This window comes from Puccinia triticina, chromosome 1A, assembly GCF_026914185.1.
Source record: "Puccinia triticina chromosome 1A, complete sequence".
Taxonomy (NCBI): Eukaryota; Fungi; Basidiomycota; class Pucciniomycetes; order Pucciniales; family Pucciniaceae; genus Puccinia; species Puccinia triticina.
In genome coordinates this window covers 5,391,144-5,405,547 of record NC_070558.1, presented here as the reverse complement: position 1 = coordinate 5,405,547, position 14,404 = coordinate 5,391,144, and the positions used below count along the sequence as shown (strand labels likewise).

The 14,404-nt window shown below is 44.1% G+C and overlaps 1 protein-coding gene across 1 annotated transcript; it reads left to right on the top strand.

Annotated features, from left to right (window-relative positions):
* Positions 1-353: 353 nt before the first annotated feature.
* PtA15_1A602 (uncharacterized protein) lies at positions 354-6,296 on the top strand (the record flags this gene model as incomplete). The annotated part of the gene is made up of 26 exons (XM_053165647.1): positions 354-380; positions 728-825; positions 906-1,001; positions 1,097-1,176; positions 1,284-1,394; positions 1,501-1,523; positions 1,618-1,700; positions 1,806-1,951; positions 2,039-2,170; positions 2,240-2,484; positions 2,564-2,820; positions 2,916-3,060; positions 3,149-3,283; positions 3,359-3,402; positions 3,471-3,504; positions 3,582-3,674; positions 3,749-3,823; positions 3,896-4,073; positions 4,138-4,208; positions 4,283-4,601; positions 4,666-4,783; positions 4,848-4,897; positions 4,959-5,110; positions 5,193-5,481; positions 5,552-5,948; positions 6,068-6,296. 26 exons carry the CDS (start codon positions 354-356, stop codon positions 6,294-6,296), a joined length of 3,627 nt encoding a protein of 1,208 aa, XP_053016817.1.
* Positions 6,297-14,404: the final 8,108 nt, after the last annotated feature.

Below are 14,404 nucleotides of genomic sequence, written 5' to 3'. Positions count from 1 at the left end.
AAACCAGCCGACTGAGATGGTCTCTTTCGAGAAGCTTGGATGAGGATCCCTCTAGGATATTCTGTCGAATCATATCCTGCTTTTGGTATTGCCTAGTATCCCAAACTTTGCTTCTTCCGCAGACTCGCAGTCCACTGCCCCAGGACAGCCCAGGACCCTGGAAACCGCTACACATAAGGGTAATCAAAATGTATGAACTTTTCCGCCGAAAAACAAAATTTCCAGGTTGTTAAAGAGCAGGCTAGACAGCCAAGCTCGGACTGATGGTTCAAATAAAGGAGGCCGCATGCTGATGCCAGCCAGTCTAGACAGACGATCGCAGGTCACGTAGCGGTAGGAGTAACTGGAGTTGTATGTATTTTAGTCTAGGAGTCCAAGAGGTTCATCCATGTGCTGCCCATTCGGATCCCGAAGTCCGGCGGTTTCCTAATCCATGCACCATTCGGCCACATCGTCTAAGTTATTGGATTGTTGTTGATTGATTTCCCCTAGGTGGACAGCTCCGGGAGTTGTCTGTTGTCCTTTGTTGTCTTTTTCTTTGACTTTTTTTGAGTCGAACTGGGTTGATTGTGCATCGAGAAAGCGATAACTTTACTTGGCGAGGGCGAGGGGCTGGGCCCTGCTGGGCCGTTCTCGCCGCCCGGCCCGTGATCAAGTGGACTCCCCACTTTAGGAATTCCCAGCCTGTGACGTCACTGTAGCACCACTCGCTACAAAATCTTGACAGGAGCGGAAAGGAGTCAGGCTCGATTCCCCCGCGCCGGCGGCAACTGAAAAGTATCTTCGCTCAAAGACTCAAACCGCCAAAGAGTCAGTCAATTGTTGGTTCGTGTCTTCCACTTGTTTAACTTTTTGTTTTGCTTTGAATCGGGCTAACCAGTTGAACGATTTTATGGTCTGGTCAGCAAGCAGATATTTTACCCCAGTTTGGACATCGTAGCAAAGATGGCTTCCGGTGCTTATCCCTTAACGGAGTCTCTTCCCCGCACAAACCGGTTCAGGTCAGCGATTTAATCATCTTCAACCGACATTATGACCGACAATTTTTGACGGTCACGCTGTTCGTGACTCTTTTTGGATTGTTCGATTTCTGAAGGAGTGTCACCTTGGCACATTTGAAGAACTTCGTTGGTGGCGACTACACCGCTCAAAACTTAACCTCGGCGCTTTATGAGGGTAAGTTCGCCACCACATCCTATTGATTCATTTGGGTATTCTTTCACGAAACTCACGACTCTCTTACGATTTTCGATCTACTCCCCCATCCCGAACATGCCACCTAGCCCGAGATGGCTCAGAGTCAGCCGTCAAACTCGAAGTTTGGTCTGCACCAAAATTATCGAAGCCTACGTTTGCCGAAGCGATCCGTCAAAATTATAAAAAAATCTCCAAAGGTTCGTCACATGGGCTCTGCTTTGCATCTTTATACAACAATCTTGAAATAAAGCAAAATTAACAAACTCTCTATCTTTGTTGGCGTGATGATGATTTGACCGCCAGGATTTAAATTTGGTCCGAGTTGGGTGAGTCTACTTTTTTTTGAGTGCTTTGAACTCCATTCTAATCTATGGCTTCTTGGCATGAATCTCATTCGGATGTGTGTTGTCTGTTGTTTAGTCTAACCATTGGGTCAAGGCAACCTTGACCGTCCCGAAGCAGTACCAAGAGAAAGAAAGGGTTCAATTTGAGTTTGATCCGGGGTAAGCAGGTTCAGTATTCACGTCTTGCAGGAAAAAACAGCATATAACTTCATATTCGGTTACATAATAATATTGCCACCCGGTATTTTACTGTTTTTGATTTAGATGTGAAGCTATGATCTATACAGCTGAAGGCTTGCCACTTCAAGGGATCACAGGTGGTACCGATGATGCCAGAAGGGTCAACTATATTATTCCAAAGCAAACCAGATCATTCCCCTTCCAAATATATATCGAAGTCTCTGCAAATGGTTAGCCTGCTCCCGTTTTTATTTTTCCTCATGACAAAGCTTTTGGCGCGATTTCATTTTGATCATGTGCTTTCCGATTTCATACAGCTATGTTTGGTGTGCCCGATGAAGGCAAACTTGAGCCTCATGACGACGTATTCTTTGAGCTGGCTACAGCTGAAATAGCTGTGCCCCGTATGGACGCTTGGGATTTGCTCTGGGACTTCAGAGTGATCTCGGGTATGCATTCGTATTCTTATCTCGAGCCGGGGAATTCCACATTGACTGAGTGTTTCTTGGAAAATGCAGGGTTGACAACCTCTCTTCCGGTCACCAGTCCCACTTGTCTCAAGGCACAAAGCGTGGCTATGGAAATTGTGAACACCTTCAAACCCGACGACTTCTCGACCATTCCCGCTTGTAGAAAGATTGCCGAAAAGATTTTGGGATCTGATTGGGCCCAAAAACCAATTTATGATCCCAAGTCTGATTGTGACTTCGAAGGGGATTCTGAAGGCGCTCCAGTGTTTGCTATCGGGCACTGCCACATTGACGTGAGCTATATCATTGCTCAGCCGATTGATCAGGCAATATGAATTTTACGAGCTTTGATCCTGATTTCTTGTCCTACAGACCGCCTGGCTCTGGCCCTTTTCAGTTACTCAGCAAAAGATAGCGCGCTCTTGGTCAACTCAGGTCGATTTGATACAACGCTACCCCGAATATCGGTTTATAGCCTCTTCAGCACAGCAGTACAAATGGCTCGAGGAGCTCTATCCGCAATTGTTCTCGAAAGTCAGACGGGAAGTTGAGAATGGGAAGTTCTTGGTGACAGGTGGCTCATGGGTTGAAAATGATACGAACATGCCATCTGGCGAAGCTCTTTGCAGGTTTGCAATGTTTTCCTGTTTCAAATCGAAAAATGACCCCGATCATCCGTTGATCTTGTCAAAACCTCGTCTTCTCCCTCCCATCTCAATTTCAGACAATTTCTATACGGTCAAAGGTATTTTAAGTCTAGGTTTGGGAAATACACGGATATCTTTTGGTTGCCGGATTCCTTTGGCTATGCTTCCCAAATTCCTCAAATCTGCCGACAATCAGGAATTCCATATTTCTTTACTCAAAAAGTGAACGTCCCCTTTTTTCTGATTTCCCATCGCCTTCTCAGCTCACAGATTGATCTTGGACATGTACTATCCATTTCGTTGCAATTAGCTATCGTGGTCCGAGTTCAACAAGTTTCCACACACATCTTTCAATTGGATCGGAATCGACGGGACTCAAATGCTTGTTCACATGACACCAGTCGATACTTACAACGCCCAGGGTAATGTGGACGAAGTCTTGAAGGTTTGGGCGATTGGACTGGTTTCAAACCATTTTGTTTGTCCGGATTTCTCACCGTGTTTCCTTTTTTATCTCCAGGCGATCAGTAATCACAAAGATCTAGAATGGTCGGACAAAAGCCTGTAAGTATTTATTCCTTTGCGTACCCGCTTTAGGGCTGCTTTTTATAATACCGAACATCGTCATGTAGACTCGTGTATGGAAATGGTGATGGTGGAGGTGGAGTCAGTCCAGATCACGCTCACTTCAACATATCATGTTATTGGGCAGTTCCTAATATAACACTTATCTCTTAATATAGCCGCTTGCTCCGATGATTGAGAAACTCCGTCGTATCCGCTCAGTTGCCAACAACTCGTCGAACTCAGGAGTACCGAAAGTTACGCAAGGACCAGTAAGCATTCTTGTCGAAATTTTGATGACGTTCGGGCCAACTGACAACTAAATCTTACGGGTTCATATTTCAAGTCGGTATCTGACTTTTACAAGATGCTGTTGAAAAAAACTCGAAACGGAAAGGATTTGCCTACCTGGAAGGGAGAGGTGTGTGTTATGTTGTCGCCTTTTATCATCGCTTGAAATCTCCAGCCCACTAATGGATTTGTGGTCTGATAGTTGTATCTTGAGTACCATCGCGGAACGTATACTTCGCATGGGTCAATCAAAAGAAATAACCGAAAATCCGAAATCTTGTTACGAGAGATTGAATACTTTGCTACTCTGGCATCTTTGTCTAGCAAAGATACTGGTTATGAATATCCTAAGGATGAGCTAGATTATTTGTGGGAGATAGGTCAGTAAGCTCAAATATTCCTGAGAATGGTTTGAATTCCGGCTGATTATTGTTTGGTTCTCAGTACTACTCTGTCAATTCCACGATGTTCTTCCGGGGAGCGCGATTGCAAAAGTTTATGAAGATGCAGAAAAGGTTAGGGTCCAGACGGCTTGCTAGCTGCCATTGGTTAAATTCAACTGAATCTTGGAATGATCGGCCTCTTGTAGCTTTATGCCGAAGTTACTCAAAAGGGAAAAGATCTTTTAGAAGCTGCACGTCAAGCCGCACTATCTGGAAGCCAAGCGATCGACGTCGCTTCAGCGTCGCCAAGCCGGGGCGGAAGTCTCATTGGCTTGAACACGCTTTCGTTCCCGCGTCAAGAAGTTATACGTGTTCCGCTCGAAATGTACGATGGCAGGTCTGCATTCTCTGCCAGCAAGACAGATGATGACTCTGGTTTCGTAATCGCCAAGGATGGCTTTGGAAACGGCTTGCTCGAGCTCGAAAGTTTATCCAACTTCAACGAAAACATTCAACTCGCGACGGGTGCGCCTATCTGATCTAGACAAACCACGGGAGACGAACTGAAGCTTTGCTTTTGATTACTTAGCTTCGGTCGTGAGAGATGTGAATACGGGTGAAGCATGTTACTTCTTGGCCAACAAAGCTTTGACTATCCAAATCTCATCTCGTGGAAGAATAGTCAGCATCGTCGACACCGAATTAGGGTGAATTCACTCCTGCTAGACTCATCCCTATCCCTTAACTGATCCCCGATATTGAACACTTTAGACGAGAATTAATTTTGTCTGGGCAGACCTGCGGTTTTGTAATTTACCAAGGTCGGGTACAGTTGGACATTACTCATACATGATTATTGACTGACTGGCATGTTGGCTTTAGACCAACCGCTCACTTACGATGCCTGGAATGTCGACATTTTCCATCTTGATACGAAGGAGAGCATCGAGGCGATTAGCGTGAAAGTGGTGGAGCCTCGAGGCTTGCGAGCTAGTATTTTGGTGGAATGTGTCTATAGAAAATCTAAAATATCGGTAAGAACATCGACGGAACCATATGTGATCATGATGCATGAGTGCCGATTATGTTTTGACGCGCGTTTGTCTAATTCGATAGGCAACTATTTCACTTGATGCCGTACCGGGATCCCTCAAAAAAGACGCATTATCTTTGGTCAGGTTTGACACGACCGTCGATTGGCACGAGCAACACAGGTTCTTGAAGTTCGAGGTGCCCCTCGACATCAGTTCAGATCAGGCAACCTACGAAATCCAATATGGCGTCTTACAGAGACCAACACACAAAAATACTACTTGGGATGCTGCCAAGTTTGAAGTTTGTGGCCACCGTTTCGCTGATCTCTCGGAGTTTGGATATGGAGTGGCGCTGCTGAATGACTGTAAATGTGAGCAGCTCCCTTCTGCAGCTTGCGCTCTCCAAGCAAAGCAATACTCTACTGATTAGATCGTTTCCAGACGGCTATGCATGTGAAGGTTCTTACTTGAGGCTCTCGTTGTTGAGAGGCTCTACGAATCCGGATCCAAAACAAGACCAAGGCGTGCATCACATGTCCTTTGGCATTCTGCCCCATCGAGGCCATTTCTTAGAAAGCGATGTACCTCAAGTAGCAGCAGCCTTCAACAATCCCATTCACCTCAGATATGCTCCACGAAAAGTCTCATCCAGAAGTTTGTTAGAACCTGTGACTGAGATTTTCAAGTTGGATGGATTGGGTGCACGAAACGTGATCTTGGATACCATCAAGAGAGGCGAAGACGATACGTTCGGTTTCCACTCTCGAAAGCCGGTCAAAACTGTCATAGTAAGATTGTACGAAGCTTTCGGCGGTTCCGCAAATGTTAAATTAGTCACGTGAGTCTGGCTCGTTGATTAGTCCTAGGGCGTCGAATTTTCTGATCGTGTTATTTTCCATAATCGCATCCAAAACAAAACAACAAAAATGGGGATTTTGTTTCCGCTGTTTTGAATAGTTTGGTACAAGCCCAAGAAGTTTTCATCGTCGATGTCCTCGAAAGGGAGATCGAAAAAATCCAGATAAATCAACTGGAGGTGACGGCGAAGAATCCTAAGTCTGATCATGATGCCGGTAATCCTCAACTGAAATCAGTGAAAACCCAAGACGATGAATCCGTCAAGCAAGTCGTTGAATTAAAATTCAAGCCGTTCCAGTTCATCACTCTCAAGTTCATTGTATCTTAAATGCTTAAATATTTCCCTTCCATCTGTCCCCTCTCACGGCAATGTCACCCTTAGTAAGAAACTGCATGCATGTTGTATTTTGTGTTCTCTACCAGACAAGTAAATAGGGTTTACTGGAATCTAGATAAGCCAAAAAGTCAAGTGGATTGATATTGTTGCTAGACTCAGTGGTACTGCCCTGTGCTCTGATTGATTGCTATTTTTTTCTTTTTGGAATAGATATGTGTGCAGACTCCTGGTTGAAAGACCAGAGTGAAGAGGGTACAGATACATAGTATTTCTATCCAGAATTGACTAGGTGTTTGGTTTTAATTACATGGAAATTAAAGCTCAAATGTACCTGTTCATTCCAAAGATTGATAATTTGGTAAATTACTGTAACTTGGTAAAAAGAAAAGAGTGTGCCAAAACTATTATTTCAGTCTCAGACGGCAAATATTGGTTTCCACAGAAAAAGAAGGATGAATTTATGTAGATCCAGCTTGCAGAAATGAAAGTGCAAGTTCAACTGAACCAATACTGGGAGCATTTCTTTTGAGCAGGCTGCAACAGATCTACCTGATTCTGAAGACCTAATTGGATGACTTGTTGGCATTTAGAGAGCTCTAGATCTAGATCTTAAATTAAGACACCTACCAAAATTGAGACCAGCACACATGAAAGCAACAAACTTCAGGCTTAGGAAAACATTTTCCTCTTTACCAAAAATCAAGATTTTGGGGGTGTCAATTGAGATCTGGGAGACTTCCAGACTACACAGGAAGTCATTCATCCATTGACTGGGTGACTTCCCGCCATGATCTGTGGGCCTCCCAGAAGTGATCTGATAGGATGAATGCAGTTAAAACAGTCAAGCCATTAATTTTCAGACACACATATGCTGTGTGTAGTCAACCCAAAAGCTAGATTTCACTGCAAAATTCTAGACTTCTTGGTTCTATATCCAGCAAGGTTCCCAGATTTCAGAGGAATTCATCCACTACTTCCATTCTCCCTCAATACCTTTTGACATAGGGCAACAAACCACTCTTTGCTTCTCCAAGTTGTGAAGATGATGGCTTCCTCATCTGTACTAGAGTTCTGTTGGAAATTTTCATCAAAAATATGTCTACACATACCATTATCTTGGAGATTGCAGTTCTGGATGATTGGATCTAGAATTCAGTTTCTATCTCCCTAAAAATTTGTGTCAGAAATATATCTGTGAAAAATTTGTTTTGTGGTGGTTGTTGATCTGCATGCGCCTCACATGTGTATGGGTAAACATGTACTGGTATTTCAACAGGCTCAATCCTATTTATACCTGTGGGGAGCAATGTAGAAGATCCAAGAAGCATGATTTCATGATTCAGCAGAATGTATTTATGGGGATGGCTCAGAGCCTCGACCCGAGTCGGCGACAGACCGTGTCTAATCGAAAAACTCGCCAATCCCCGGACCTCCCCGGACCCGTGCCATGGTCTCAAGTTTCAACTTCAATAAGTAGCCGCGACCAATCTTATCCATCCTCTTTCACACAACCGCCCAAACTCGCTGAAGCCACCGCAATAAGTTTAAAATACTTCAGAGAGCAAAGCAAAAAGCAGCTACTTGGTCCGTTAAGCGAAGGATCACTGTTATGCCGGTGAGTCTGTACGGCGGTTTTCTTTAAAACAGAGCAGGAAATTGCTGGCCTGCATGCAGACTACTAACGATTGATCTACATCACGTTCGACCCCCTTGCAATCTATAAAAATCAAGGTAAATCAGTCACCGCCGTGCCAATCGGAGTCCTGCAAGTTGCAAGGTTGTCTGAATAAGAATACTTACTCGCAAGAGAAATGCAGTCACCTGCTAATCAATCTATACCAATGCTGTTCGGAATTGTATCAGTTGGATCGACATCGCCATCAATCGATTTCTGCTTCCGATGTTCCGAATCCTTCGGTTCAAGACAAAATTCTCAGTCCAGTTTGCCCATTAGAAAGAGTCATCAAAAAAAAACTCGACAACATTTAGTTGCATTTCATGCCAAAGCACTTACCAATAATAATAACTAGGAGATGAACTGAGGTATGGAGCAAAAGGATAAAGGCACACAGCCTGTAGATGATTGCTGGTTATTGCTTGACTCTTGTTTGGCGCCCATTACTTAAAGAGCCAAGCAATCCAGGTCAATTTGTACCTGTGGTTTGTTAGAAACTTGGAGGGGGAAGGAATGCCGCCAAAAATTGTTTTGGTCGGCGCGTGTCGGTCCGCTTAATGTTAAACCGTTAATAGAATATATCAAGTTCGCATTGTAATGTTAACCAAAAACTCTGGTCTCTTGGTTTCTTTGCGGGAGTTTTTAGTTCTTGATTGCCTAGTTCTGTTTCCATTGAAGGGCTTGTGATTGCAGCTGATACAAACAGTAATCATCAAACAAAATTACGTGAAACCTGCTCAGTTAACTTGGGAGGCCAGCTATCTATACTGATTCTACAACAGGTGGAGATAAAATTAAACCAACTTAAACATAATGCTTAAGTTCAGAGGACAGCAGTGTGTGAGCGTTGATGTTTTCTTTATCCTCGAAGACTGTGCAAGACAAGTTCCTTTGGGAGATCCAACAAAGAAAAAGGGCATTCTGGTTGGTGGCAATGCTGAAACTGGTAGCACGTTGAGGATGGAGATCTCCATGGTGGGGCGCTTGTGTTCAGTGGGAGATTCTCAGTGATGGTTCCATTGCATTCTCTGAAACATGGACCTGTTTCTGGCTGCACCCATTTCTTTTCTGGTTGCACACATTTCTCTTGAGCTTCTCACTGTTTGACCTGTTTCTGGTTGCACCCATTTCTCTTGAGCTTCTCACTGTTTTCTGCATGTGAGTAAGGATTATCTGATTGTCCCAGAAACTGACAGCAAAAAAAATTCAAGAATAATTTCAAGGAAGACGTACACTGCATGATGATGGCCATAGAGAGGCTCTTCATCATGTACACTCTGATTACTCTTTACTCAAGTATTTCAATCTGCAACGCAGAGTCAATGCTCCCAGCAACAGCGCTCTCAAGGTCTCAAAGGGGCCGTCCAAGTCAGAGTTACCAACCAAGCCTCCTACTGGTAGAATGGGGAAGGAAATGCCCGCGGTTCACGTGGCACTTGGACCATGGGCGTTTGAAGTGGAATGAATTTATATTTGGCCGTCCAATCCAGCAAGTGCAGCTCCTTATAAGAATGAAGGCCTCCATGACTGCCAAGTTGCCCCACGCAAACACCAAGACTCTTCCAAGAAAATATGTAAGGCAGACAATCCTGCGCCCAAAAAATCTCATTTCTGTCTCCATACAGATTTGAACATGGATGGTGAGACTTTGGATCAATTCTTGAGCATTTCACCAATGTCAAGCTCTTCCAACACCAGGAAATAATGGCTATGAAACAACATCAACAACCAAGTCCAAGGAACAAGGTCAGTTACACTGCAAAAAAAACTGTGTCAACTGTGAGAAGTTGACATGTGGCAACTCTGAGGAAGCTTGTGGTGTTACACCAGCCTTACTCAAGGTTTGGCTCAACCCAAGCTTCAATGCACAGTCACTGTGCACTGTGCACCTTGCACAGTGACTGTGCCAACAAAGGCACTTCTGCATTCATGTGGAGTTACAATGACAGCTTGGCTTGAGTATCCTGCATGTCAACTGCGAGCAGTTGACCAAGTTATTTTTGCAGTGTTAGGCCCCGTTTGGCACTGATATAAATATAGGTGATATAATCATTGGTTAATTCAATAAAAAATACAAATTTCAACATAAAGCCTCCAATTTTTTTTGTAGGTAACCTACAGTGCTGTTCTCTTCAACTGTGAGCCCAGAATTAACTTATCCAGCCATCTTCAGCAACATAATACCATCATATTGCTTCATATTGCTCAAAAGTGATATAATGGTTGTATTATGGTGCTGAAGATGGCTGAATCAGTTGAATCTGATTTCAAATTTGAAGAGGCCAGCACTGTAGGCTGCCTACAAAAAAAATTTGGAGGCTTTATGTTGAATTTTCTATTTTTTATTGAATTAATCAGTGATTATATCACCTATAATTATATTGGTGCCAAGCGGGGACTTGAATTTTACTAGTCATTGTGCCATTAAGATACTGGTGAATGGATGGTTGATTTGTATTCATGCAATATATTGGTTTGGTAAAAAATGAATATGAAGAGGAATACATTGCAAGCCCAAAGGTGCCTAGACACTAGCATTACACAATTCAAGATTTGAGTGGAACACTGGCTGAAGAAACCAGTACTCAAGAAAAACAGGATTGGTCCAGAAACACTTTCAAACATGCTGGAGGAGCCAAGCCAAACAAAACATAGTCAGATACTTCAAAAAAATCCAGTCTTGGTACCCATATATCAACAGCCAAATAATTGCCTTAATAAGGCCTTCTTTAGCACAGGCATGAATACTGGTGATATATTAATGAATTGTTTAATATTAATCCTGGAGGGCTAATTTCTTTGGCTTAATGTAGTAAATATTATAGTATTTGTGTGTGTGTGGGGGGGGGGGGGGTGGATTTTCTTGTTTTTGTTTAACCTTGACTGGTTTTACATTTACTTCTTGTTTCTGCCATGGCTGTGGTGCCTTTGGTCATTCCTTTCAGATTTTGTAGCAGTTCTTTTGAGGGCAGAGTTGGGCATAGGAACTCATTACTGTTCTTCATACAAATGTATGCAGTGTGGAGTACTTTATTATTTTTTCTTATAATCAGTGGAGTCTAGAGACAAGTCTGATTTTAAATTCACTGCAAGAACAACTCACACCACTGAGTCTGCAAGCAGTTGACATGCAAGATACTCCTGTGTAATGGCCATTGTATCTCTCTGACCAACACTTCAACCAATCCAATCCAAGACAGGTATTGATGATAATAAATTTGATAACACATATTGTAGAGATGACCATTCCCTGGGTACCTGCAGCGGGTGTGGGTGTGTCCTGCCCAAAAAATCATATTTTAGGCACATGCACCCGCAGGTGGGTACCTGGGCACCAGTGGTAGGTAAACAGAAGTGTGAAGATGCTATGGCAGCAGCTATCCAATGGGACAAGATTGTCCAAGCAGTTGTTGGACAGATTTTTTCAAACAAGTTCAACAGCCTGGACCCAGCAAATTGCAGATCTCATTGAACAATGTCTTTCCAAAAACTGCTCAGACAATCTTCTCCTAGCACTTAATTTCTGCAGTGCATTGCATGGATTGGAAAAAAATCATAGACTAAATTAATACCTTGGAAACTACTTGCTCTTGAGTCTTCACTTTCTTGTGGAGTTTTTCTCCTTCCCCTTTCTTGTTGAATCTTTTTTCTTGTCTGTATTCCAATTATTTAGTACTATTTTAACATTTCTTGAGTAGAATGCCACTCCAATCCATTTAGTGACAGATGTAGCAATGAGCTGGTGCCTTCTTACAGAAACTCAATACCTTCCAAAAACTAACAATCACTTGACATCCACAGTTGTTGCTATTATAGAGGAAATCCTTGAGCATGGAAATCAACAAATAATACTGGATAAAAAACCAAACCAGGGCAGCTTGGAAAATCCAGGGCCATCTTGAGCAGACCACCATGCATATTTCCTGAGTGCCCTTGTTTTATACACCAATTAAGGGGGCCAAATGGCTGTCCATTTTTTCATAAACTCAAACCTCATGGGAGTAAAACATTGAGAAGATCTGTAGCTGGGGTCCCTCCTTTCACTTCCAACGCACCCATCAGTCTGGTCTGTGGAGAGGAAGTCTGGGTCTGAGGTTCTGGATCCTAGCAACACCGCAACAGCTTTGCTGCACACAGCAAGAAGTGTAGCAAAAGCGCAGCATTTTTTGCCCCACTTTGCTAAGCTTTTAGCAGCGGGTGAGCCACTGGACGTTTTGATGATTGATCTGAGGGGGAAAAAATCAATGTTTCAGTGTGCTGTTCCAGGGGCCTGCAGCAGAAAATTGCTGAAAAGCGGTCAACCTTGCTGACAATAGCACTGAGCGCTGAAAAGTGGTGAATATTAGCTGACAAGAGTGCTGAGTGCTGAAAAGTGGTGAATTGTTTCACTTCTACGCAACTTGTGGTTGCTCCAGGTTAAAATTTGGACTGTGTAGCACACAAAGGAGCAGAGGTTCTCTGCGCTTTTACCACTATTCTAGGCAAAAAGTGGTGTAAGACTCAAAAGTGGTTGTAAAACCCTTTTGCTGAATGGTGATGTCAGGGCGGGTCTCTAGAGTGGCCGCGCACTGAACCTAAACCTTGGATATGATCAAGGTTTACAGCTTTTCACAGCTGTCACAACAGCTGAGTCGGAGCTCAACTTGTACACAGCACAATGTGGTGATTTATATTGGCAAGTGTGGTAGAATTTGCACTTGGCAATAGCGCAGGTGGAATGCACAAACAGCTGATCTCAGAGTGCATTCAGCGGCATAAGCACTGAGGATGATGTCAGGAAAGCACAATAGGAAAAGCTTATGGAAAGTCGCATGTGCATGGATTAAATGTTATGAATATTGCAGACCGTGGGATTTGGATCAGGTGGCGGACCGGAGAGGACGGATAGGGCTGGACTGCTGCTGACCAAACACAGGGACTAATAGCAGAGGCGCACCAGAGGGTGAGCCAGGGCAGAAGTGCTGGTGAGATACCAACTGGCGGGGGCTAGGCAGAGGATGTGGGAGGTCAAGTGTTGGAGAGGAGCAGTGTAAGGACTCCAGTTGGGAGTCCTTCACTGTCCGTTGAGTGGGTCACAGAGGGGGGGGGACCTCGAGACAAGATCTAGTTCACGGGGCTGCATATTGCAGATGGGGGACAATCTAGCCGGGAGAGATATGGTCGCGGTGATCTCTCTGTAAGTACATGAACAAGCTGGAGGGAGAAAGAGACAAATAGAGGAAAAGGAAAAGGAAGAAGACGGCTTACCTGGCCGGGAGAGATATGGTTGCGGTGATCTCTACCGGCTAGGAGGGGGAAGTGAGAGCTAAGAGATATACGTGGCTGGATGGGGTTTCTGTGATTCCTCTTGTGGAACCTCGCGGCGCGCGGGGTGACGTGCGGGAATCAGGCAGAGATGACGGAATAGTGTGGGAAAGTATTAAATTTCAGGATCAGGTGGGAACAGAGGCGCACGGTTTCTCTTCCCTTTTTTTCATCATCTTACTTACTACCCATTATTATACTTACAGCTTACGGACGGAATACAGTATTAGAAGAGTTTTAAGTGACCCTTATATTGCTTACTTGTTTGATTGATATTGCGTACTTGTGCTTGTGGAGTGCGGAGCTTGAGCACTGGCGGATTATTACGCTATAGATCAGGCTCATTGCAGAGCGCTGAAGGCTAGCAGAAAGTAGTAGTGCAGAGCCAAGAAATTGATAATCAATCAGCCCAGACAAATATATTCTTGAAGTAGCTGGAAGTGGTCATTTCTGCACACTACCCAACCGTTTTTCTCACAACAAGAAGAAAAGCCACACCTCCTTTGGGAGGGGCTGGTTGAGCAAATACGACTGGATTCCAAGGGACTCAAAGAGCTAAGGTCCTATCTAGGACAGATGGAGAGAAAAGGAAAAGAGCCTTGCGGGCTGGAGTGGGTTGAGTAGCTCAGGAAGTCAAAGAAAAAGAAAAATGAAATGGGTATCAGTTGGATAGCCCCAATTGGTGTATATGTTGACACAGAAATGTAGTTGGGCTTGTTTGGTGAATGATCTGGGGGGCCATCCTTGGTGTGGAGGTCCCTCATACTCTATACCCCAGCCTTAGCTGGCTAGCTTTTGGTACGCCGACCATTGGTTGGCGTTCAGAGAAATTTGTGAGAATTCCTTTAGAACATAACCATTAGAGATGGCATATGGCACCTGGGTGCAGGTACCCCCCTGTTTTTTCACAAATTCCTCACACCCGCACCTGCACTTGGCACCCGCCATGGGAGGTACACGGGTGCCAGGCACAGGTAACCAGACTTGCTAGGCTTGAGAGGTTGTATCCTCTTTGATGACCGGCTGACCAGTCATCATAAGTTTGTACTGCAAACCAAGGTGCTACATATCCACTATTGGCTCCCCTTGTCTTGAGAATAACTGCATGCCCGCTTTGTAT